The sequence below is a fragment of the Melospiza georgiana genome, chromosome 31 (genome assembly GCF_028018845.1).
Source record: "Melospiza georgiana isolate bMelGeo1 chromosome 31, bMelGeo1.pri, whole genome shotgun sequence".
Classification (NCBI taxonomy): Eukaryota; Metazoa; Chordata; class Aves; order Passeriformes; family Passerellidae; genus Melospiza; species Melospiza georgiana.
In genome coordinates this window covers 1,521,672-1,544,260 of record NC_080460.1, presented here as the reverse complement: position 1 = coordinate 1,544,260, position 22,589 = coordinate 1,521,672, and the positions used below count along the sequence as shown (strand labels likewise).

At 48.6% G+C, this 22,589-nt stretch overlaps 2 protein-coding genes across 2 annotated transcripts in view; one reads left to right on the top strand and one right to left on the bottom strand.

Annotated features, from left to right (window-relative positions):
* The window catches only part of UNC5D (unc-5 netrin receptor D), a 340,661-nt gene that overhangs the window by 263,094 nt on the left and 54,978 nt on the right, over nt 1-22,589 (bottom strand). The window lies entirely within an intron of this gene.
* On the top strand, nt 1,311-17,666 carry ATP6V1B2 (ATPase H+ transporting V1 subunit B2). Its single transcript, XM_058042510.1, has 14 exons — nt 1,311-1,426; nt 3,950-4,005; nt 4,731-4,829; nt 6,771-6,864; nt 6,963-7,040; nt 8,093-8,232; nt 8,337-8,438; nt 9,598-9,695; nt 10,792-10,915; nt 12,013-12,163; nt 14,905-14,987; nt 15,070-15,174; nt 16,006-16,135; nt 16,220-17,666. The coding sequence occupies exons 1-14, from the start codon at nt 1,318-1,320 to the stop codon at nt 16,354-16,356; spliced, it is 1,506 nt and encodes a 501-aa protein (XP_057898493.1). The 5' UTR covers nt 1,311-1,317; the 3' UTR covers nt 16,357-17,666.

The window sequence follows — 22,589 nt, the reverse complement described above, 5'->3', positions numbered from 1 at the left end:
TCAGGATTTCTCCACTGGGAAACGGAGAAGCCTCAGAGAAAAAAAGAAAACAATAAATATCTGATTTGCTTCTCCTGTGTTTTGCTGCTTTGGAATGTGGTTGGAGATTGTTTATCCAACAGGTGAATTGTTTTAACTTAATGACCAATCACAGGCTGTGTCAGGGCTCTGCAGAGAGTCACGAGTTTTCATTATTATCTTTTATCTTTCTGTCGGTATCCTTTCTCTATTCTTTAGTATAGCATAATGTAATGTAATATAACGTAATATAATATAATACCATAAAATAATAAATTGGCCTTCTAAGAACATGGAGTCAGATTCTCAATTCCTCCTTCGGGATCCTGCAAACTCAACAGAAGGCTCTCGATTCTCCTCCGCCTTCCCCTTTTTTCCTTTTCCCCTCCTGTTTTTCTGCATTTAACCCTTTCTGTGCGGTTATCTGTTTTGTTTGCAGCCTCCTCAGGAGGTTTCCTGTCTCTCTGCCTCCTTGTTGCTCCAGGCAGAGTCACCCAGGTCTCTTTGCAGATGTTTTCCCCAAATATTTCCAGTTCTGAGCCAGCGGGATGGGGTTGATTTAAAACCCCAACCTGTTCTGCCTCACTGCTCCAGCTTCCTCGCTCTACTTCTCTTTTCCTTCCTTTTGTCTTTTATTCTTCTTTTTTTGCTATTTTCCTCTCTTATTATTTTAACAGTTTTAAATTTTTTTCTTCATTCCTTTTCCTTATTTTCCTCTTCCTTTCTCTTGCCTTTTTTCCTCATACTTTTCGCCTTTGGACTCTGCAATTTTTTTATTCTTAACAATTAAGCTTTTTCCTTCCTCTTCCTCTTCCCTTTTTCTTTTATTTTCCTTGTGTTTTTCCTTTTCCCTTTCCCTCTTTTCTTTTCCCTTTTCCCTCTTCCTTTTACTTTTCCCTCTTCCTTTTCCTCTTTCTCTTCTCTTTCCAATTTCCTTGTCCTTTTCATTTTCCTTTTACTTTTCCTATTCCTCTTCCTTTTTCTCTTCACCTTCCCTTTCCTATTTCCTTGTACTTTTCCTTTTACTTTTCCCTTTTCTCTCTTCCTCTCCTCCTCTTCCTCTTGCTCTTTCTCTTCCTTTTCCCTTTTCCTTTCCTCTTCCCTTTTTGACTTTCCTTTTCCTTTTCCTTTTCCTTTTCCCCTTCCCCTTTCAGGACCTGGGACAGCTCCGGCCCCGCCCCTCCCCGCGGGTGGGCGTGTCCCGTGCGTCAGTGGGCGTGTCCCGTGCGTCACTGGGCGTGTCCCTGTGTTCGCTATAACAGCGCATGCGCATCCGCCCCCCTTAGCAGCCGGTCCAACATGGCGGCGGTGCGGGCGCTGCGCGGGGCCGTGAACGGCGCCGGGCCCGGCGGGCCCCGCGAGCAGGCGGCGGCTCTGACCCGCGATTTCCTGTCCCAGCCGCGCCTCAGTGAGTGCGGGGGGACCCGGGGGGGCTGCGGGAGGGGGGATCCGCCCGCCTCGGGGGCTGCAGCGCCGGGCCCGGGCAGGCCGCAGTGCCGGCTCGCCCACCCCCTCAGAGCAGCCGGGGTTAATTAACGCCCTAATTAACACCGTAATTAACCCGGCCCGTGTCCCTCCCGAAAGCCGGGGTTTGTTCCCGGAGCTGGAAGTGCTGGCGGTGGGATGGTGTCTGTATTTAACGCTGAATTGAGAAATCGGGTGAAAAAAGGGGAAATGCGGGGCTTTGGTGAAATCGCTTTCTGGCAGCGCAGTGAGGAGAAATCAGAGTGCTTGAAGGTGATTTTATGGCTGTAATTACATAAAATGGCTTTGCCTGTGCCCTGAATAGCACCTGGGTCACGGATCCTTGGGAATCTCCGCCAGGTTTGGGAGCCAAACCCATCGCTGCAGTTCAGGGCTTTGCCTGGAGCAGAGGCTGCTGGCAGGGCTGGGGCCGGGGGCACCGCAGGGTTTTCCGTGGAGATTTGGATTTTCCCTGCACTGGGAAAATGGGAAGTGTTCCGGGCTGCTTTTGGTTTGCCGTGGGAGAGATTTGCCTTCCTGAGAGGCCGATTGAGGAAGGAGAGCTCATGGGACAGTCACGGGGTGGAATGTCTCACTCAGGGTCAGCCTTTCCACATCAAATGCCTCACCCAGGGTCAGCTTTTCCATTCCCTGGGTCCTGGTTCCTTCCTGATTATCCCGTTCCCTTCTATCCCATTCCCTGTTGCCAATCCCATTCCCGATTCCTGTTGCCCTATTCCCTGCTCTTATTCCCGATATCCTGGCCCCATTCCCGACCCCGTTTCCTGGATCTCAATCCTGGTTCCCAATCGTGTTCTTGGCTATCCCAGCCCCGTTCTCTATATCCCAATATCCCATTCTTGTTATCAATCCCATTCCCTATATCCAAGTTCCCATTACCAGTTCCATTCCTGATTATCCCATTCCCATATCCCAGTTCCCAGCCCCATACCCTTTTACTAATCCCATTCCCTCTATCCCAATACCACTCCCTGTTACCAACCCCATTCCCTGTGTCCTGTGTCCCATTCCTGGTTCCCATTCCTATTCCCTGTTGCCATTCCCAATGCTGTTTCCAATCCCTTTCCCAGTTCCCATTCCCTATATCCTGGTTCCCTGTTCCTGATCCTAGTGCTGTTCCCATTCCCAGTTCCCAATCCCGTTCCCAGTTCCCAATCCCATTCCCAGTTTCTATATCCTGGTTTCCATTTCCCATTCCCAGTTTCCATTCCCAGTTCCCAATCCCATTCCCTATATCCTGGTTTCCATTTCCCGTTCCCAGTTTCCATTCCCAGTTCCCAATCTCATTCCCTATATCCTGGTTTCCATTTCCTATTCCCAGTTTCTATATCTTGGTTTCCATTTCCCATTCCCAGTTTCTATATCCTGGTTTCCATTTCCCATTCCCAGTTTTTATATCTTGGTTTCCATTTCCCATTCCCAGTTTCCATTTCCTGTTCCCAATCCCATTCCCTATATCCTGGTTTCCATTTCCCATTCCCAGTTTCTGTATCCTGGTTTCCATTTCCCATTCCCAGTTTCCATTCCCAGTTCCCAATCCCATTCCCTATATCCTGGTTTCCATTTCCCATTCCCAGTTTCCATTCCCAGTTCCCAATCCCATTCCCTATATCCTGGTTTCCAGTCCTGTCCCCGTTCCCTGTTCCACATCCCATTCCCTATTTCCCCGTGTCCTGTTCCCATTCCCTGTTTCCAATCCTATTGCTTGTTCCTGTTCCAAAACCCATTCCCCATTCCTGTCTGCTGGGATTTGGGGTGCTGCCTGGGCTCTGGGTGGCCCCACTGGGGTTTGGGATCCTGGGATTTGGGATCCTGGCTGGCCCCACTGGGATTTGGGATCCTGGCTGGGCTCTGGATGATCCCACTGGGATTTGGGATCCTGGGATTTGGGGTCCTGCTGGGGCTCTGGGTGTCCCCACTGGGATTTGGGGTCCTGGGGATGTGAGAAATGGGAACTGGGATGTGGGAAGGGATAAAATTGGAAGTGGGAAATGGGATGTGGGAAGGGATGAAGTAGGAACTGGAATCTGGAAAATGGGATTGAATGGGGAAGAGGGGAATGGGATGTGGGAAGGGATGAAATTGGAAGTAGGAAATGGGAAGTGGGAAATGGAATCTGGAAAATTGAATGAAATGGGAAATGGAATGTGGGAAGGGATGAAGTGGGAATTAGGATGTGGGAAATGGGGTCTGGGATGTGAGAAATGGGAAATGGAATGTGGGAAGGGATAAAATGGGAATTAGGATGTGGGAAATGGAATCTGGAAAATGGAATGAAATGGGGTCTGGGATGTGGGAATTGGGGTCTGGGATGTGGGAATTGGGGTCTGGGATGTGGGAATTGGGGTCTGGGATGTGGGAATTGGGTCTGAGATGTGGGAATTGGGTCTGGGATGTTCCTGAGGAAGTTCCCATTCCTGACCCTGCCCTGTGCTTTTTTTTGCAGCTTACAAAACCGTGTCAGGTGTGAACGGGCCCCTGGTTATCCTGGACCAGGTTAAGGTAAATTCTCAGCTGTTGATGGAGATTTTGGAGGGAGAATTGCCAGGAAAAGCTGGGAAAGATGAAATCCACCTGCTGGCAAGCTCCCCGGAGCCACCTTGGTGCATTTCTGACTGCTGGGATGAATGGGAGTGGGAAATTCCTCTGAGGCAGGAGGAGAGGGAGAAAGGAAGCAGAATTTGGGTTTTTCTTTCCTTTCCTGGCGAGAGGAAGGAAGCAGAATTTGAGTTTTTCTTTCCTTTTTTGAGGAAAGGAAGGAAGCAGAGTTTGAGTTTTCCTTTCTTGGGGGAAGGAAGGAAGGAAGCAGAGTTTGAGTTTTCCCAAACCCTGGAATGCTGATGATTAATTAATTCCCAAGCTGAATGAAAGCTGTTTGCTTTGCTCCCAACCTTTCTGTTTCCACATCTGGAAAAGGAAGCTGTGGACACTCCTGGCTTTTTTTCAGGCAAATCTACAGGTTTTTCTTCTTGTGCAGAGGCTGCACTGAGTCTTTCTGCCACAATTTGGAGATTTCAGAACTAATTCTGGCCTCTCCAACCATCCAAACACTCACATAGAAACACCTTCCACTTTAGAGATTTCATATCCTGGGCAGGAGTTTGATTCAGATGATAAATTATTCATAAAAACACAGAGTAATTTTTCAGAAACTAGGTTGGGAGGGTGATGATTTTTGTTTTCTGGCTGCAGTTTAACCCCTTCCCTCCTCCCTGTGCCCCCCTCAGTTCCCCAGGTACGCCGAGATCGTGCACCTGACCCTGCCCGATGGCACCAGGAGGAGCGGGCAGGTGCTGGAAGTCAGTGGCTCCAAAGCTGTGGTTCAGGTAGGAGCAGGAAGCTCTTTCCCCATCATTAATTCATCAGGATGAGCCCCAAACCAAATCAAACCTGCCTGGAGATTTGTTCTTTTTCAATGGAAACAACAAAATCACCTGCTTGTTCCAGTGCAGGTGGCATCGATAATTTGAGAACATTTCGGACCATGCACAATGACATTTTTGTTTCCATTTTCACTGGATTTATTTCCACCCCACTGCATTTATTTCCACCCCACTGGATTTATTTCCAACCCCCACTGGATTCCTTTGCTGCTGGATTAAAGGAACCCCCTGGAATTTGCAGCCTTGGATTCCAGATCAGCCCCATGCTGATATTTTAAGTATTTCTTCTAAAAATCTTTACATAATTGAATCTGAAGAGTTTGGAAGTGGGAAACACTTGAGATCCAAGGAATTGCACCAAGTTTGGTGCTTGTTGCTGATAGAATTTAGGATTTTTTAGGAAGCTCTTTCCCCATCATTAATTCATCAGGATGAGCCCCAAACCAAATCAAACCTGCCTGGAGCTTTGTTCTTTTTCAATGGAAACAACAAAATCACCTGCTTGTTCCAGTGCAGGTGGCATCGATAATTTGAGGAGATTTCTGACCGTGCACAATGACATTTTTGTTTCCATTATCACTGGATTTATTTCCATTTATTTCCAACCCCCACTGGATTCCTTTGCTCCAGGATTAAAGGAACCCCCTGGAATTTGCAGTGTTGGATTCCAGATCAGCCCCGTGCTGATATTTTAAATATTTCTCCTAAAAAGCTTTTTCTTTTTCACATTATTGAATCCGAAGAACTTGCCACTTGACATCCAAGGAATTGCACCAAATTTGGTGCTTGTTGCTGATAGAATTTAGGATTTTTTAGGAAAATCTTTTCTATCATTAATTCATCAGGATGAGCCCCAAACCAAATCAAACCTGCCTGGAGATTTGTTCTTTTTCAATGGAAACAACAAAATCACCTGCTTGTTCCAGTGCAGGTGGCATCGATAATTTGAGAAAATTTCTGACCATGCACAATGACATTTTTGTTTCCACTCCCTCTGCATTTGTTTCCACTCCCTCTGCATTTATTTCCACCCCACTGCATTTATTTCCACCCCACTGCATTTATTTCTACCCCACTGGATTTATTTCCAACCCCCACTGGATTCCTTTGCTCCAGGATTAAAGGAACCCCCTGGAATTTGCAGTGTTGGATTCCAGATCAGCCCCGTGCTGATATTTTAAATATTTCTCCTAAAAAGCTTTTTCTTTTTCACATTATTTAATCCAAAGAACTTGCCACTTGACATCCAAGGAATTGCAGCAGGTTTGGTGCTTGTTGCTGATAGAATTTAGGATTTTTTAGGAAGCTCTTTTCCATCATTAATTCATCAGGATGAGCCCCAAACCAAATCAAACCTGCCTGGAGCTTTGTTCTTTTTCAATGGAAACAACAAAATCACCTGCTTGTTCCAGTGCAGGTGGCATCGATAATTTGAGAACATTTCTGACCGTGCCCAATGACATTTTTGTTTCCATTATCACTGGATTTATTTCCATTTATTTCCACCCTCCTGGATTCCTTTGCTGCTGGATTAATGGAACCCCCTGGAATTTGCAGCATTGAATTCCAGATCATCCCCATGCTGATATTTTAAATATTTCTCCTAGAAAGCTTTTTCTTTTTCACATTATTGAATCTGAAGAACTTGCCACTTGACATCCAAGGAATTACACCAGGTTTGGTGGCTGTTGCTGATAAAATTCAGGATTTTTTTTTAAAAAACAAGATTTTTTGTGGTGTTTTCCACCAGCTCTTGCAGCCCTTTCAGAGCAGCTCCTGCTTTGTGCCCTGAGGCTGCAGGTGAAGCAGCATTCAGGAGTTACTTTGTGAAGCACAAAACTCCTTTCCTGTGGTTAATTTTTATTTTTCCTGCTGAATTTGCAGGTATTTGAAGGCACTTCAGGGATTGATGCCAAGAAAACCTCCTGTGAGTTCACTGGGGACATCCTGAGGACCCCGGTCTCAGAGGACATGCTTGGTGAGGATTTACCTGTGGATGTGGGTAGTGAACAGAATTATTCAAATTTATCTGCTTTTCACAATAATTCTCATTTTTTTTCTTGCTCTTTCCTATAGGCAGAGTGTTCAATGGGTCAGGAAAACCCATAGACAGAGGTCCCATTGTCTTGGCTGAGGATTTCCTGGACATTATGGGTTTGTTCTTAATCCTTTTTTTCTGAGGGGGAATAAAATCAAACCCGGTGTGTTCCAGCTGAATTTATATCTTTGAACACAAGAACTAACTCTATTTGTTATATATTACAACACGAGATCTACCTTGGGAGGAGCTTATTCTCATTTTTGAGTATGTGAATGGCACCAAATTCTAATTAAATTATGCAAGTGCAGGGAGATGAGGGAGCAGAAAATTTTCTGCAATGTTTGAAAGATGCTCTTTGTTATTTGAGGTGAAATTCTGATAACCTGGCAGAGTTTAAATCATTTTTACCACTGACATGAACATTTAACATCAGTTTTGGAAGGTCAGGTGTGAAAGGTGCAGCTGGAGATCTGTTGGTGTCACAGTGGGGTTTAATCTCATTTTTGAGTTTGTGTGTGGCACCAAATTCTAATTAAATTACCCAAGTGCAGGGAGATGGAGAAAAAATTTTCTGCAGTGTTTGAAAGATGCTCTTTGTTATTTGAAAACTTAATCTACAGCACCTAAAGGTGAAATTCTGATAACCTGGCAGAGTTTTAAATCATTTTTACCACTGACATGAACATTTAACAGCAGAATTTTGAAAGATCAAAATTTGAAAGATCAAAAGGTGTGACCAGGTGCAGCTAAAGATCTGTTGGTGTCACAGTGGGATTTGTATTTTTTGAATTTGTGTATGGCATCAAATTCTAATTAAATTACGAAAAACTTTTTTGCAATGTTTGAAAGACGCTCTTTGTTATTTGAAAACTTAATCTACAGCATCTAAAGGTGAAATTCTGATAACCTGGCAGAGTTTTCCATAATTTTTACCCCTGAAATGAGCATTTAACAGCAGTGTCTTGAAAGGTGTGACCAGGTGCAGGTGAAGATCTGTTGGTGTCATATTGGGGTTTCCACTCATTTTTGAGTATATGTATGACCAAATTCTAATTAAATTACCCACGTGCATGGAGATGAGGGAGCAGAAAATTTCCTCCAGTGTTTGAAAGATGCTCTTTAAGTGTCCAGGGAGTAACTTTGTGTTCTCTCCACAATTCCACAGGCCAGCCAATCAACCCCCAGTGCCGGATCTACCCAGAGGAAATGATCCAGACTGGCATTTCTGCCATCGATGGCATGAACAGCATTGCCAGGGGCCAGAAAATCCCCATTTTCTCAGCTGCTGGGCTGCCCCACAACGAGGTGAGGCCCTCAGAGCTGCTCGAAACCTGGTGGGAGCCAAAATAAATTTAATTCTGGGCTGTGGGACAGCATCAGGTGCAAACCTCGGGGTGTTTCTTGCCTAGATCGCAGCGCAGATCTGTCGCCAGGCTGGCTTGGTGAAGAAATCCAAAGATGTGATGGATTACAGCGAGGAGAACTTTGCCATCGTCTTTGCTGCCATGGGGGTGAGCCCACAGAGCTGGGGGAAGGTTGGGCTGCAGGAATCAGAGACATTCTGAGAGTGGCTGAGGCCTGAGCAGCTTTTGTGTGTGTGTGTGTGGAATTAAAGAATGGGTGAAAATCCCCAAGGCTGGATCTGCCTCTGGACAGGCTGCTCAGAGAAGCTGTGGCTGCCTCATCCTTGGAGTGTGCAGGGCTGGGTGAGGCTTGGAGCACCCTGGGGATGGTGAGAGGTGTCCCTGCCCATGGCACTGGATGGTGACTGTTTACAGAGGGTGATTATTTACACAGGGTGACTGTTTACACAGGGTGATTTTTTACACAGGGTGATTTTTTACAGAGGGTGATGATTTCCAGATGCGAACGAGATGGGACTGCTGGGAACGTGCCTTGAGCTGTTTTATTTTCCAGCATCACTCCCATTCCATGGTTTTGACAGTGGGAAGATGCCAGCAGCTCACATCCCAGGCAGCAGGCCAAAAAACTTAATGTTACAACTCACTTTAAAAGTTTTTGACCAATCACACAAAGCAAAAGCACACTGACAGTATTTATATCTGTATAGTATATATTCTATATTGACAGTAGTTCTGTCCAACCACTATAAGCACAGGTACCTTTGGTTAAACAATGCTTGATTATTTCAAATACAGTCCCTGCTTGTGAGCCTTAAACACAATGAACAGAACTCCATTGTTAATCTTTAACCTTCCCAATATCTCTCTAGATAAACTTCTCTGCAGCTTAGAGAGTTATTCTAGACAAGCATTAATACACAGTCCATTGTTCTATTTGTCCTTGCTTTTCTACAGTTTAAATAATTTCTCTGCTGACCAATCTCATGGCTGCTGCTTAGCTCTGATCACAGTTCTGCTGCCTCTGAGGCCTTTTGCAGCTTTCCCAAAACCCTCTGATTTTGTGGATTCCCACAGAGGGTTTTTGGCGTCCCTCCCCACCCAAACCATTCCATGATTCCAACAAAGCCTGGCTGGTCAGGATAAAACACCTCAGACTTGATCTCCAGCCTGGAATTCCAGAATTTCCTCACTCTGACAGCGTAGAGGAACCTGATGGCTGGAGATCTTTGCAGTGGGTTATTAATAAGCTCATCAGCCCTTAATTGGTGGGGAAATGAGCCAGGTCCAACGCAGAGCTGTGCTTTAGGTGAACATGGAAACCGCTCGGTTCTTCAAGTCGGACTTTGAGGAGAACGGCTCCATGGACAACGTGTGCCTGTTCCTGAACCTGGCCAACGACCCCACGTGAGTGGCACCCCCTGAGGGGGCAGGACAAACACCTGGGGGGCACAGAGCCTTCTGGGGGGGTTGTGCAGGTGCCACTTGTGGGGTGGGGCTTTGTGGCAGCAACACTGGAAGTGAAATTCTGATGGAGCTGCGAGTGCAGTGCTGGTGGTGCAGCTAAAATGCTGCTCCAGGTGCAAGAGGAAGATGGGGAAGATGAAACAGGAAAACCTTATAAATATGATTGCCTGGCAAAAGATTTTGAGATTATGGAAACTATAAGTGAGATTGAAATGAAAGCAAGCTTTGAGATCCCTCAGTTACTGAACAACTGGAAAACAATGGTGTGCCTGGCTGAAGGTGATCCCCTTTGGATGGAACAACACCCTCTGCTTGCAGACAGCTCCAAGGCTCAGAGCAGACCCTACAGCTTGACAGAAGGGGCCCAAAGAGGAGTTTTTAGGGTTTAAAATGTAACACAGGATGGTAATGTAGTGATTCTTATAGGCTGTATGGAAATGCTGTAGGATTTGTATCTTGTACTAGATTGGTTAGTGAGAATCAGAATATTCAACACAGAAGAAGATTTATTGTATTGGAATGGGAAATTTGCTCTCTTAGCTCTTACCCTTTTACTCTCTTACCCTCTCATCCTCTCTACCCCTCTCTTCTCTCAGCCTGCTCTGAGCTGTGGCTGCAGCTCCCAGCAGGGCCCTGCACTTGGTCCTTTGCAATAACCCCAAATTCCACGACCAGAAGAAGATTTATTGTATTGTAACAGGAATCTTGTCCTCTGATCCTCTCTTTCACTCTCTCATTCTCTCTTCACCACACTCTTTATCTCCCTCCCTATTTGGGGCTGCTCTGAGCTGTGCCCGGCAGCTCCCAGCAGGGCCCTTTGCAATAAACCCCTAATTCCACGCCCTGGCTTCAGAGATCTCTCATCTCCATCCATCCCAACCGTGCTACCCCCCATCATTCCTACATGCAGGGGCTGCACTGGAGCTGCAGGGGCTGCACTGGAGCTGCAGGGGCTGCACTGGAGCTGCAGTGGTGCCAGGCAGCCCCAGGGGTGGCTCTCAGGTGTCCCTGCAGGTGACAGCAGTTTGTGTTGCAGCATTGAGCGCATCATCACGCCTCGGCTGGCGCTGACCACGGCAGAGTTCCTGGCCTACCAGTGTGAGAAACACGTGCTGGTCATCCTGACAGACATGAGCTCCTATGCTGAGGCTCTGCGAGAGGTGTGTGTGCTCATTAAGGTGTTAATTAATGGGGGTGTTGGCAGAAAGGGGTGCTCTGAAGTGAGGAGCTGAGCTGCTGCTCGAACTGTTGGAATTAATGTTCATTGGGATGGTTGGGAGCAGCCGGTGAGGATTTTTGGTGATCCTTGGTGGGCTGGGATTTATTTCACTGGTGGCAATTCCAGCCCTGGAAATGTCCAAGGCCAGGTTGGACACAGGGCTTGGAGCAGCCTGGGATGCAGCCTCCCTTTTTATCCCAATTTCCAGCCACATTTCCCTTCTCTCTTTCCCCATTTCTGAGGTGCTTGAGAGGTTCAGACTCCCCAGAACACCTGATACCAAAGATTCCCCTCTAATGTATAACCCTCCCTTTTCATTTTAATTCTTACAGATTTAGGGGTTTTTCCCCATTGGCTGAGGTACTTGGAGGTTCAGACTCCCCAGAACACCTGATCCCAAAGATTCCCCTCTAATGTATAACCCTCCCTTTTCATTTTTGATTCTTAATGAATTTAGGGTTTTTTCCCCATTAGCTGAGGTACTTGGAGGTTCAGACTCCCTGGAACACCTGATCCCAAAGATTCCTCTCTAATGTATAACCCTCCCTTTTCATTTTTAATTCTTAATGAATTTAGGGGTTTTTCCCCATTGGCTGAGGTACTTGAGAGGTTCAGACTCCTCAATGCGCCTGATACTGAAGATTTCTCGAAGATTTCTTTTTCCCTTTTAATTTTTAATTCTTTCAGAATTTAGAGGCTTTTCTTCTCCATTGTTTCTTTCATCTTTCAATGTCTAATTTCATTTATCAGCAAACCTAAAGTTTATTTATAAAAGCAAATCTCTTTTTCCATTCATCCATCAGTGGAATCCTTCCCATTGTTTCTTTTATCTCCCAGTGCTGCTTTTATCTCCCAGCAGCCCCACAGCTCGTTTGCAAAGACAAATCCACCATTCCTCTCATAACCTAAAACTATAATTTTAAGAGAATTAACACAGCATAACTTTCTAACACAACACATATAATATTCATTTGAATATTTGCCGAAATCTAATAATTAAATACTCATTTTTTTTTCACATTTTTTGTGGCTGTCCAGGTGTCAGCAGCTCGGGAGGAGGTGCCTGGGCGCCGAGGCTTCCCTGGCTACATGTACACCGACCTGGCCACCATCTACGAGCGTGCCGGGCGTGTGGAGGGCAGGAACGGCTCCATCACCCAGATCCCCATCCTCACCATGCCCAACGACGGTGAGTCCTTGTGAAAATGTGCCTGGAGTTCCTGTGGAATGTGCCACCTGTTGATGGAGTGACAAAACTGTCCTTTGTCCTCTTAAAAAGGAAAGGAGTTTAGAGGTTTAGGTGAAAAATGCCTCTCATAGATCCTGGGTTTGTTCTGAAGTCTCAAGTCTTCACCTCAAACTTGACAGCAAATTGATGTAGGAATTCACTGTAGGATTGTGCCTCCAGTCCCTGGAGGAATGTGCCTGTTGTTGACTGAGTGACAAAACTGACCTTTGTCCCCTTAAAAAGGAAAGAAGTTCAGAGGTTTAGGTGAAAAATGCCTCTCCTAGGATCTGGGGAACTTCACCTCAAACTTAAGGAGAGCAAATTGGTGAGTCACTGTAGGGATGTGCATCCTGAGTGACAAAAGTGTCCTTTGTCCCCTCAAAAAGGAGAGAAGCCCAGAAATTTCTTTCCTCCATGAAAAAGGCATCTCATAGGACCTGGGTTTATTCTGAAGTCTCAGGACTCCACCTCAAACTTAAGGAGAGCAAATTGCTGAGTAAATGTCGCAATGTGCCCCCAGTCCCTGGAGGAATGTGCCTCTTGTTGACTGAGTGACAAAACTGTCCTTTGTGCCCTAAAAAGGGAAGAAGTTTAGAGGTTTAAGTGGAAAAGGCCTCTCATAGGACCTGGGTTTGTTCTGAAGTCTCAAGACTTCACCTCAAACTTGAGAGCAAATTGGTGTAGGAATTCACTGTAGGATTGTGCCTCGAGTCCCTGGAGGAATGTGCCTCTTGTTGATAGAGTGACACAACTGTCCTTTGTCCCCTCAAATAGGAAAGAAGCCCAGAAGTTTCTTTCCTTGATCAGGTGAAAAAGGCATCTCATAGGACCTGGGTTTGTTCTGAAGTCTCAGGACTTCACCTCAAATTTAAGGAGAGCTAATTGCTGAGTCCCTGTGGGAATATGCCATGAGTCCCTGGAGGAATGTGCCTCTTGTTGACTGAGTGACAAAACTGTCCTTTGTGCCCTTAAAAAGGAAAGAAGTTTAGAGGTTTAGGTGAAAAATGCCTCTCATAGGATCTGGGGAACTTCACCTCAAACTTAAGGAGAGCAAATTGGTGAGTCACTGTAGGGATGTGCCTCCTGAGTGACAAAACTGTCCCATGTCCCCTCAAAAAGGAGAGAAGCCCAGAAATTTCTTTCCTCCATGAAAAAGGCATCTCATAGGACCTGGGTTTATTCTGAAGTCTCAAGTCTTCACCTCAAACTTGACAGCAAATTGATGTAGGAATTCACTGTAGGATTGTGCCTCGAGGAATGTGCCTCTTGTTGACTGAGTGACAAAACTGTCCTTTGTCCCCTCAAAAAAGAAAGAAGTTTAGAGGTTTAGGTGAAAAATGCCTCTCATAGGATCTGGGGAACTTCACCTCAAACTTAAGGAGAGCAAATTGGTGAGTCACTGTAGGAATGTGCCTCCTGAGTGACACAACTGTCCCATGTCCCCTCAAAAAGGAGAGAAGCCCAGAAATTTCTTTCCTCCATGAAAAAGGCCTCTCATAGGACCTGGGTTTGTTCTGAAGTCTCAGGACTCCACCTCAAACTTGAGAGCAAATTGCTGAGTAAATGTCGCAATGTGCCTCCAGTCCCTGGAGGAATGTGCCTCTTGTTGACTGAGTGACAAAACTGACCTTTGTGCCCTAAAAAGGGAAGAAGTTTAGAGGTTTAAGTGGAAAAGGCCTCTCATAGGACCTGGGTTTGTTCTGAAGTCTCAGAATTTCACCTCAAGGTGAAATTAAGGAAAGCAAATTGGTGAGTGCCTGTAGGATTGTGCCTCTTGTTGACAGAGTGACAAAACTGTCCCATGTTCCCTCAAAAAGGAAAGAAGCTCAGAAGTTTCTTTCCTTGATGAGGTCAAAAAGGCATCTCATGGGCTTGGGGGATTTCACCTCAAATTTAAGGAGAGCAAATTGGTGTGGGAATTCACTGTAGGAATGTGGCTCTTATTGACTGAGTGACAAAACTGTCCTTTTTCCCCTTAAAAAGGAAAGAAGTTTAGGTGAAAAAGGCCTCACATAGGACCTGGGTTTGTTCTGAAGTCTCAGGACTTCACCTCAAACTAAAGGAGAACTAATTGCTGAGTCCCTGTGGGAATGTGCCTCTTGTTGACAGAGTGACAAAACTGTCCTTTGTGCCCTAAAAAGAGAAGTTTAGAGGTTTAGGTGAAAAAGGCATCTTACAGAACCTGGGGGACTTCACCTCAAATTTAAGGATTCCAAATTGGACAATTCACTAGAAAAAGAAGAGAACAAAGAAATTAATCACTTTTGTGAGGTGTTTTACCAGGAGGAAGAATCTCTTGCACCTGGCTCGGTATTTTCTCTGTAAAGAGTTTGTTATTTTGCCTTTTATTAAAACCTTTTTGTTTCCAACACCATCACAGAAGCCATCCTGCTGATTTTATGCCATCTGAGGTAGCTGAGTTATCTTGGGTGTGAAATAAATCTCCAAGAGCTGCCTTGGGGTCACCCAGCAGCACAGCAGTCCTGGGGCCTTTAGGTTTCTTTCCTGCTCCAGGTTTTGGTGCTTTCTGCTAAAAATGTTCTGCCCTTTGAGGGCTCAGGCTTGGTGCTCATCCAAGAACACTTGGGATTTGTGGAGGGAATAATTGCTGAAGTCACCTGGCAACCTGCAGCTCAGTGCTAAAATGGATATAAAAAAGGCTGAAAATTTTCAAAACTTCTTTTTTTTTTTTTTTTTCACAGATATTACTCATCCCATCCCTGACTTGACTGGCTACATCACTGAGGGACAGATCTACGTGGACAGACAGCTGCACAACAGGCAGGTGTGTGCCTCATTGCTCTCAAGGTGCTTTGGGTTATTCTGAATTTGAAGGATTCCTGTTAATTCTGGGTGTTCTCCCCCAGATTTACCCTCCCATCAACGTGCTGCCCTCCCTGTCCCGGCTGATGAAGTCGGCCATCGGCGAGGGGATGACCAGGAAGGACCACGCTGATGTGTCCAACCAGCTGGTGGGTACAGAACCCCCTGGGCTGCCCAGCTGAGGCATCCAGAACATTCCTGGGGCTGCTTTCACTAAGCCTTGGCTGAGTGTTCAGTGAGAGGTTTGGAGTTTGAAGAGGAATTGTGGATGATTCCAGAGGAGGGGACAGCCGAGCTGGGGGTGTTCATGTGGAGAGAGCTCAGAGCCACTTCCAGGGCCTGAAGGGGATCCAAGGAGATCTGGGGAGGACAGGACACAGGAAATGGCTTCCATTGGCAGAGGGCAGGGATGGATGGGATATTGGGAAGGAATTCCTGGCTGGAATTCCCAGAGCAGCACCAGGAGAGCTGGGGAGGGATTGGGGATGAAGGATGGAGGGACAGAACACAGGGAATGGCTTCCACTCCCAGAGGGTAGGAATGGATGGGATATTGGGAAGGAATTCCTGGCTGGAATTCCCAGAGCAGCACCAGGAGAGCTGGGGAGGAACTGGAGGGACAGGACACAGGGAATGGCTTCCATTGGCAGAGGGCAGGGATGGATGGGATATTGGGAAGGAATTCCTGGCTGGAATTCCCAGAGGAGCACCAGGAGGGACTGGGGATGAGGGATGGAGGGACGGGACACAGGGAATGGAAACCACTGCCAGAGGACAGGAATGGATGGGAGATTGGGAAAGAATTCCTGGTTGGAAATCCCAGAGAAGCCGTGGCTGCCCGTGTATCCCTGCAGTGCCAGGCTGGGACAAGCTGGGGCAGAGGGAGGTGTCCCTGGCGTGGCAGGGGTGGCATGAGGTGATGATGATGATGATGAGGTTTGAGGGCCCTGCCAGGCTCCCTGAGCCCCCTTTCCCCCCCAGTACGCATGCTACGCCATCGGCAAGGACGTGCAGGCCATGAAGGCCGTGGTGGGCGAGGAAGCGCTGACCTCTGATGATCTCCTGTACCTGGAGTTCCTGCAGAAGTTTGAGAAGAACTTCATCGCTCAGGGTAAGGCTGGCAGCAGCTGCCAGCGGGGCAGGGATCACAGCAGGGTGTTCCTTGTGCCACTCCCTGCCCCTCGTGTCCCCGCAGGGCCCTACGAGAACCGCACGGTGTTCGAGACGCTGGACATCGGCTGGCAGCTGCTCAGGATCTTCCCCAAGGAGATGCTCAAGAGGATCCCCCAGAGCACCCTGGCCGAGTTCTACCCTCGGGATGCCAAGCACTAGCCCGGCTCCTCGTGCCCCTGCTCTGTGGTTTGGTTTCCTTTTCCATGTGTTGGTGTTTCCCTGTCGCCCTCCCAGCTCCACCCAGCAGCAGGTGACACTTGTGGCGGTGTTCCCAGCTGAGAGCAGTTTGGAAAATTATTCCCTTCTCCCACAGGCTGCATCTCCAGGAGGATGCTGTGAAAATGTGCAATAAGCCACCATGAGGTTTTGGGCTTTGAAATGAGCTTTTTGTGGGGTTCTCAAGGTGCTGAGCGTGGCCAGAAATTGCAAACCTTCACTTTGAAAGCGTGGGTTAGAAAAAATGAAGGAGGAAATGTAACTTGCATTCCTTGGTGGCAACAAATGTGACAACATTTCCTTGGTGAAAAATGCAGGTTTGTAAGCAGGGCTGCACATTCTGAAAGGATGTGGAGGTGACACTTCCAGCAAAGGTGGAAAAGTCCTTGTCCTTTCAGAGGACAAAGGCCACTGAGGTGCTACCTGAAATTACCAGGGTCAAGCTTAATTATTGAACTGCAAGTTTTAAATTGAAGTTTGCAGAGTAAATTTCCTCCTTCACCCTCTTTTGGTTGGATTCTGGAGATGCCAAACAGAACCAGCAGCTCAGTTTGGGCTCAGAATTGCCACCACAGCTGTTGGTGCTTCAAGGCTTTGTGCTGCTGCTGAGGGGAATCCTGAGAGCTGAAAACCAACCTAAAACCTGGCCTAGGTCTGCTGGTGTGAGCTCAGCTTTTAAACCATGGCCTGCACACACAAGGCAACAGGAGCTGATAAAAAAGGCAGCTTTTAATGTCAGAAGGGATATTTCCAACCTGCTCCAGGTGTGCCATGGCTGGAGCTGTTGTGGTTTGCACTCCAGGCACAGATTTGCCTCAGCATTCCCAAACTCTGCAGTCCTGGCTGGGCAATTCCGTGTTGTTCCTTTTTCCAACAGGTTCAGCTGAGGCTCTGGGCCCGCTGCTGCTGCTGGCACAATTCCATCAATTCCTTGCTTTTTCCAGGCTTTCCCGTAGTCTGAGCCCTGGGCTGGCTCAGCAGAGCATGTTGCACCTCCCTGCAGTGTCTGGGAAGGTGCTAACATGACTGGAATGTGCAAATTCCAGCTTTCCCTGACGTCCCCATGTGCAGTTCTCTGGTTTGTCCCGTGTTCTCTGTGGCTGCAGCAGCGACTTGATTCCAGTGCATTCCACCCAAAGCTGTGTCCAGTCTCTTTTTCCTGAGGTTCAGGATGGGAGGGCAGAAGCCTTGGCATGAAAACACTTTAATGTAGAGAAATCTCTAAATAAATTAAATATGGAAGGTGTTAAACAGGAGCTTTGGTGGTGAAAATTCACTTGGGGTGTTCCTGTCCCTGGGAATGGGAATGGAGCAGCTCCAGTGTGGATTCAGGGTCACTGGAGCCACCCCCACATTGTCCCTGAGGAGGAGGAGGAGGGTTTGACCTTCAGCCCCAGTCACGGGGAAAGGCTTTGCAGGAATGTGCAGGGAATGTGATCCCTCTGTGCTCACCTCCCTCTGCTGGGGGAGGCTTGGGAACCTCAAACTCCTGGAAAATCAGCTCAGGCCCCACTTGAGCTGGGGTTTTGGGTGTGATCAGCACTGGGGTGGGGGGGTCAGTGAGCCCAGAGCCTTCATCACCCTGGGCAGGTTACAGGGTTAGGAGAGACCCTGGACCAGGGGGGGACAGACTGAGCCTGCCCAGGGCCCTGGAAACCCAGGGATGGGCAAAGCAAACCCTGGAATGGGCAAACCTGGAATGGGCAAATCAAACCCTGGAATGAGCAAATTAAACCCATCAATGGGCAAACCTGGAATCGGCAAACCAAACCAAACCCAGGAATGGGCAAATCAAACCCAGGAATGAACAAAAGTAGGAATGACCAAACCAGGTCATGGAACTACGGGAAATGAACAAAAACCAGGATTGAGCAAACCAAAGCCAGGAATGACCAAAGTAAACCCAAAAATAGCAAACCTGGGAATGGGCAAGCCCAGAAATAACAAAACCAGAAATGCCCAAACCAAACGTGGGAATGAACAGACCTAGGAATGGGCAAACCCAGGAATAACCAAACCAAACCCAGGAATGACCAAACCAAACCCGGGAATGGCAAACCCAGGAGTGGCAAACACAGGAATGGCCAAACCAAACCCAGGAATGAACAAATGAAACCCGGGAATAGAAAACCCAGGAATGGGCAAACCCAGGAGTGGCAAACACAGGAATGGCCAAACCAAACCCAGGAATGAACAAATCAAACCCGGGAATAGAAAACCCAGGAATGGGCAAACCCAGCAGTGACCAAACCAAAGCTGGCAATGGCAAACCCAGGAACTGACAACCCAAACCCAGGAACTGCAAACCCAGCAATGACCAAACCAAACCTGGCAATGGCAAACCCAGGAATCGACACCCCAAGCCCAGGAACTGCAAACCCCCGCAGGTTTCCTCTCTCCCCAGCCCAGCGTTTCCCCCGAGCTGCTCAGCGCTGTGGGATGAACAAAGGCTTTGGGGTTCTGTCTGTCTGTCCCTGGCAGCGCTGTGACAGCTCTGGCACGGCTCTGTCCCGCCTGGGGACAGCAGGTACCGCCTCAAAGGGCCGTGCTGCTCTCCCAGCTGCCGCTGCCGGGCGTTTCCAACCCCGGCCGCTTTTTGAATTCAGATTTTTGATCCCATAATGAGTAACGAGCAGCGCCCGGGGGATGGCAGCCGGTCCGTGCGCGGGCACACGCCAGCTGTCCGTGCCTGGCCCGGGAGGGGAGGGGACAGCGCGGGCGGTCCCCCTGCCCCGGGGGCTCGGGGCCGGTGGCAGATGCGAGGCAGGGCCGGCACCGGGCGGGTGCGCAGGGCGGCCGGGGCTCATTTGCACATCAAAAGCGGCGTTTGCTCCCCAAAGCCGGCCCTGCGAGAGCGGGGGGCTCCGGCCGGTCCCCCGTGCCGGGCAGCGCCGCGGAGGGGCTGCGGTGGGGTTGGGTTTGGGTTTAGGTTCGGGTTTGAGTTTAGGTTCGGGTTTGAGTTTAGGTTTAGGTTTGGGTTCGGGTTTGCGGTTGGATTCGTGTTTAGGTTTGGGGTTGAGGTGGGTTCAGGTTTGGGGTTGGGTTCAGGTTCGGGTTTGGGGTTAAGTTTGGGAGTGGGTTTGGGTTTGGCTTTAGGTTTGGGTTCGAGTTCGCATTCAGGTTTGGGTTCGGCTTTAGGTTTGGGGCTGGGTTCAGGTTTAGGTTTGGACTCAAGTTTAGTTTTGGGTTTCGGTTTGGGTTCGGGTTTGGGGCTGGGTTCAGGTTTAGGTTTGGACTCAAGTTTAGTTTTGGGTTTAGGTTTGGGTTTGGATTCGGGTTTGGGGCTGGATTCGGGTTTGAATTTGGGTTTAGGTTCAAGTTTAGGTTTGGGGCTGTGTTCGGGCTTGGGATTGGGTTTGGATTTGAGTTTAGGTTTGGATTTGAGTTCAGGTTTAGGTTTGGGTTTGGGTTCGGGTTTGGGGCTGGATTCGGGTTTGGGTTTGGGTTTACATTTGGGTTTAGGTTCAAGTTTAGGTTCGGGGCTGGGTTTGGGCTTGGGGTTGGGTTTGGATTTGAGTTTAGGTTTGGATTTGAGTTCAGGTTTAGGTTTGGGTTCGAGTTCAGGCTTGGGTTTGAGTTCGGAGTTGGGTTTGGGTTTGGGGTTCAGGTTTGGGATTGGGTTTGGGGTTGGGTTCGAGTTTAGGTTCGGGTTTGGGTTCGGGTTTGAGTTCGGGTTTAGGTTTGGCTTCGGGTTCGGGTTCAGGTTCGCGTTTGGTTTAGGTTTGGGTTTGGGTTTGGGGCTGTCTCTGCCCCACACACAGCCAGACACGCGTGCGGTGCCACCGGCGCGATTTAAGCAGATGCAAATCGGCTTTGCTCCGTGCCGGCGCTCATTTGCATACCCTCATTTGCATACGCTCATTTGCATACGCTCATTAGCCCAACGACCGCGCTGCTCCCGCGGCAGCTGCAGCGGGGCTGGAGCAGAGCAGGGACCCCCGAGAAGGGCTCGTTCTCCCTTTTGCCCCCCAAAATCCAGCCTGGCTGCCCTCAGGCCCTGCTCATGCTGAGCCTGACCCTGAGAGTGCTCAGAATGATTTCCCCTGGGATTATCCGCCCTTGCTGCTCCTTCCTGCTCTGTGTCCTGCAGGAGCAGGGTCCCAGCTGTCCTGGGGCTCTCCCGGGAGGAATTCACATCCTGGGGCTCTCCCAGGACAGGAGGAGCTCACATCCTGAGGCTCTCCTAGGAGAAGTTCACATCTTGAGGTTCTCCCAGCAGCATTTCACATCCCGAGGCTCTCCCAGGACAGGAGCAAGGTCCCAGCTGTCCCGGGGCTCTCCCAGGACCAGTTCACATCCTGGAGCTCTCCTAGGACCAGCTCACATCCTGAGGTTCTCCCAGGAGCATTTCACATCCTGAGGCTCTCCCAGGACAGGAGGAGCTCACATCCTGAGGCTCTCCTAGGACCAGCCTCACATCCTGAGGTTCTCCCAGGAGCATTTCACATCCTGGAGCTCTCCCAGGACAGGAGGAGCTCACATCCTGGTGCTCTCCCCTGCCAGGTTTGTGCCAAGCTCAGCCCCAGCTCCAGGAGGGGTTTGCTGGAAAAGGGGCAGGATCATCGCCTGCCTTTCAGGAGAAGCAGCCCAAGACCCTCAGGGCTGGGATTTTGGATCTCCAGGCATGAGGTTTTGGCTTCCCTGGGGGATGTTTGTGTCCTCAGGGATGCTGCTGTCCCTCCTGGCCCTGCCCTCGCTCCTCCTGGTGCTGCTGAGCTGGGCTGTGACCTCCGAGGGACAGCGACATCCCCGTGAGGCTCAGGGCTCTCCTTGCTGCTCTCCTTTGGCTGCATTCCTGGCAAAAAAGGGCTGGGAAGGGCTGAGCTGCACCCCCAGCCAGGTTGGGGTGGCTGTGACAGGAGGGACCCTCAGGGCACAGAACCCTCATGGGGAATTCGCGTCCTTTACCTCCCAAGAAGTTCCAAAATAAACTAAAAATAAACAAACTCTGGAAATCTGTTTCCCTCACCTCTGGGGCAGCGGGAGCACAGCCAAATTTGCTTGGAAATTTTGCTTGGAAAGCAGCAGCAGGTGCCTTTTTGGGGTGCCCAGATCCACCTCCTACCCTGTGGGTGCAGCCAGGATGAGCAGAGTTTCCTGAAATTGGAAACTGGAAATTGGAAATTCCTGAAATTGGAGACTTTTCCCCATTTTCTGCTCCCCAACCTCCCGCTTGGCCCTCCCCCTCATGCTGTTTTGATTTGGTTTGGAGCAAAACAGCTGAAACAGTCAAAATCCGACCTCGGGTTTGTTCCAGCAGCCACGCTCCACCTTCCCTCGGGAATTGTTTTCCCTGGATCTCCTCAGGGTCGGGACCTGCCTGCTCAGGGATGGGCTGGGGGTGAAATCCAGGCCCCCCTGCAGGGGCTGGGGGCTCAGACTGGGAGGATTATCCCGAGCCCAATCCCTGCTTTTCTCCATGCTCGGGTTATCCCAGCTGCAGAGCAGAGATAACTCCAGGGCCAGGTGCAGGGATGTCCCCAGAGGGGCTCTGGTGGGCTGTGATAAATTCACAGAATCCCAGAATCCCAGAATGATGAGGTTAGGAGAGACCTCTGAGATCATCAAGCCCAACCTGTGCCCCAACACCTCACCCAGACCATAGCACCCAGTGCCATGTCCAGGCTTTTTTAAACCCATCCAGAGATGGTGATTCCACCACCTGCCTGGGAACAGCATCCCAGTGCTTTATTATTCTTTTGGTGAAAAATTTCTTCTCAATATCCAACCTATCCCTTCCCTGTGTCCTCTTCTGGTGGCTCGGGCATGGAGAATCAATCCCAACACCAATGAGCACCTGTCACAGACATGTTTCATGAAAAAATCCTTTCATTAGGATTTTTCCTCCTGAGAAGCTGAGAGGCCTCAGGAACAAAATATAAACAATGATTATCTGCTGCTGTGGAATGCAACAGGGGCATCTGTGATTGGGCTCATGTGGTTGTTTCTAATTAATGGCCAATCAGTCAGCTGGCTTGGACTCTCAGTCAGACACAAGATTTTATTATCATTCCATTCCTTTCTATTCCTTTCAAGCCTTCTGATGAAATCCTTTCTTCTATTATTTTAGTATAGTTTTAATGTAATATATATCATAAAATAATAAATCAAGCCTTCTGAAACACGGAGTCCTCGTCTCTTCCCTCATCCTGAGAGCCCTCTAAACACTACCCAAG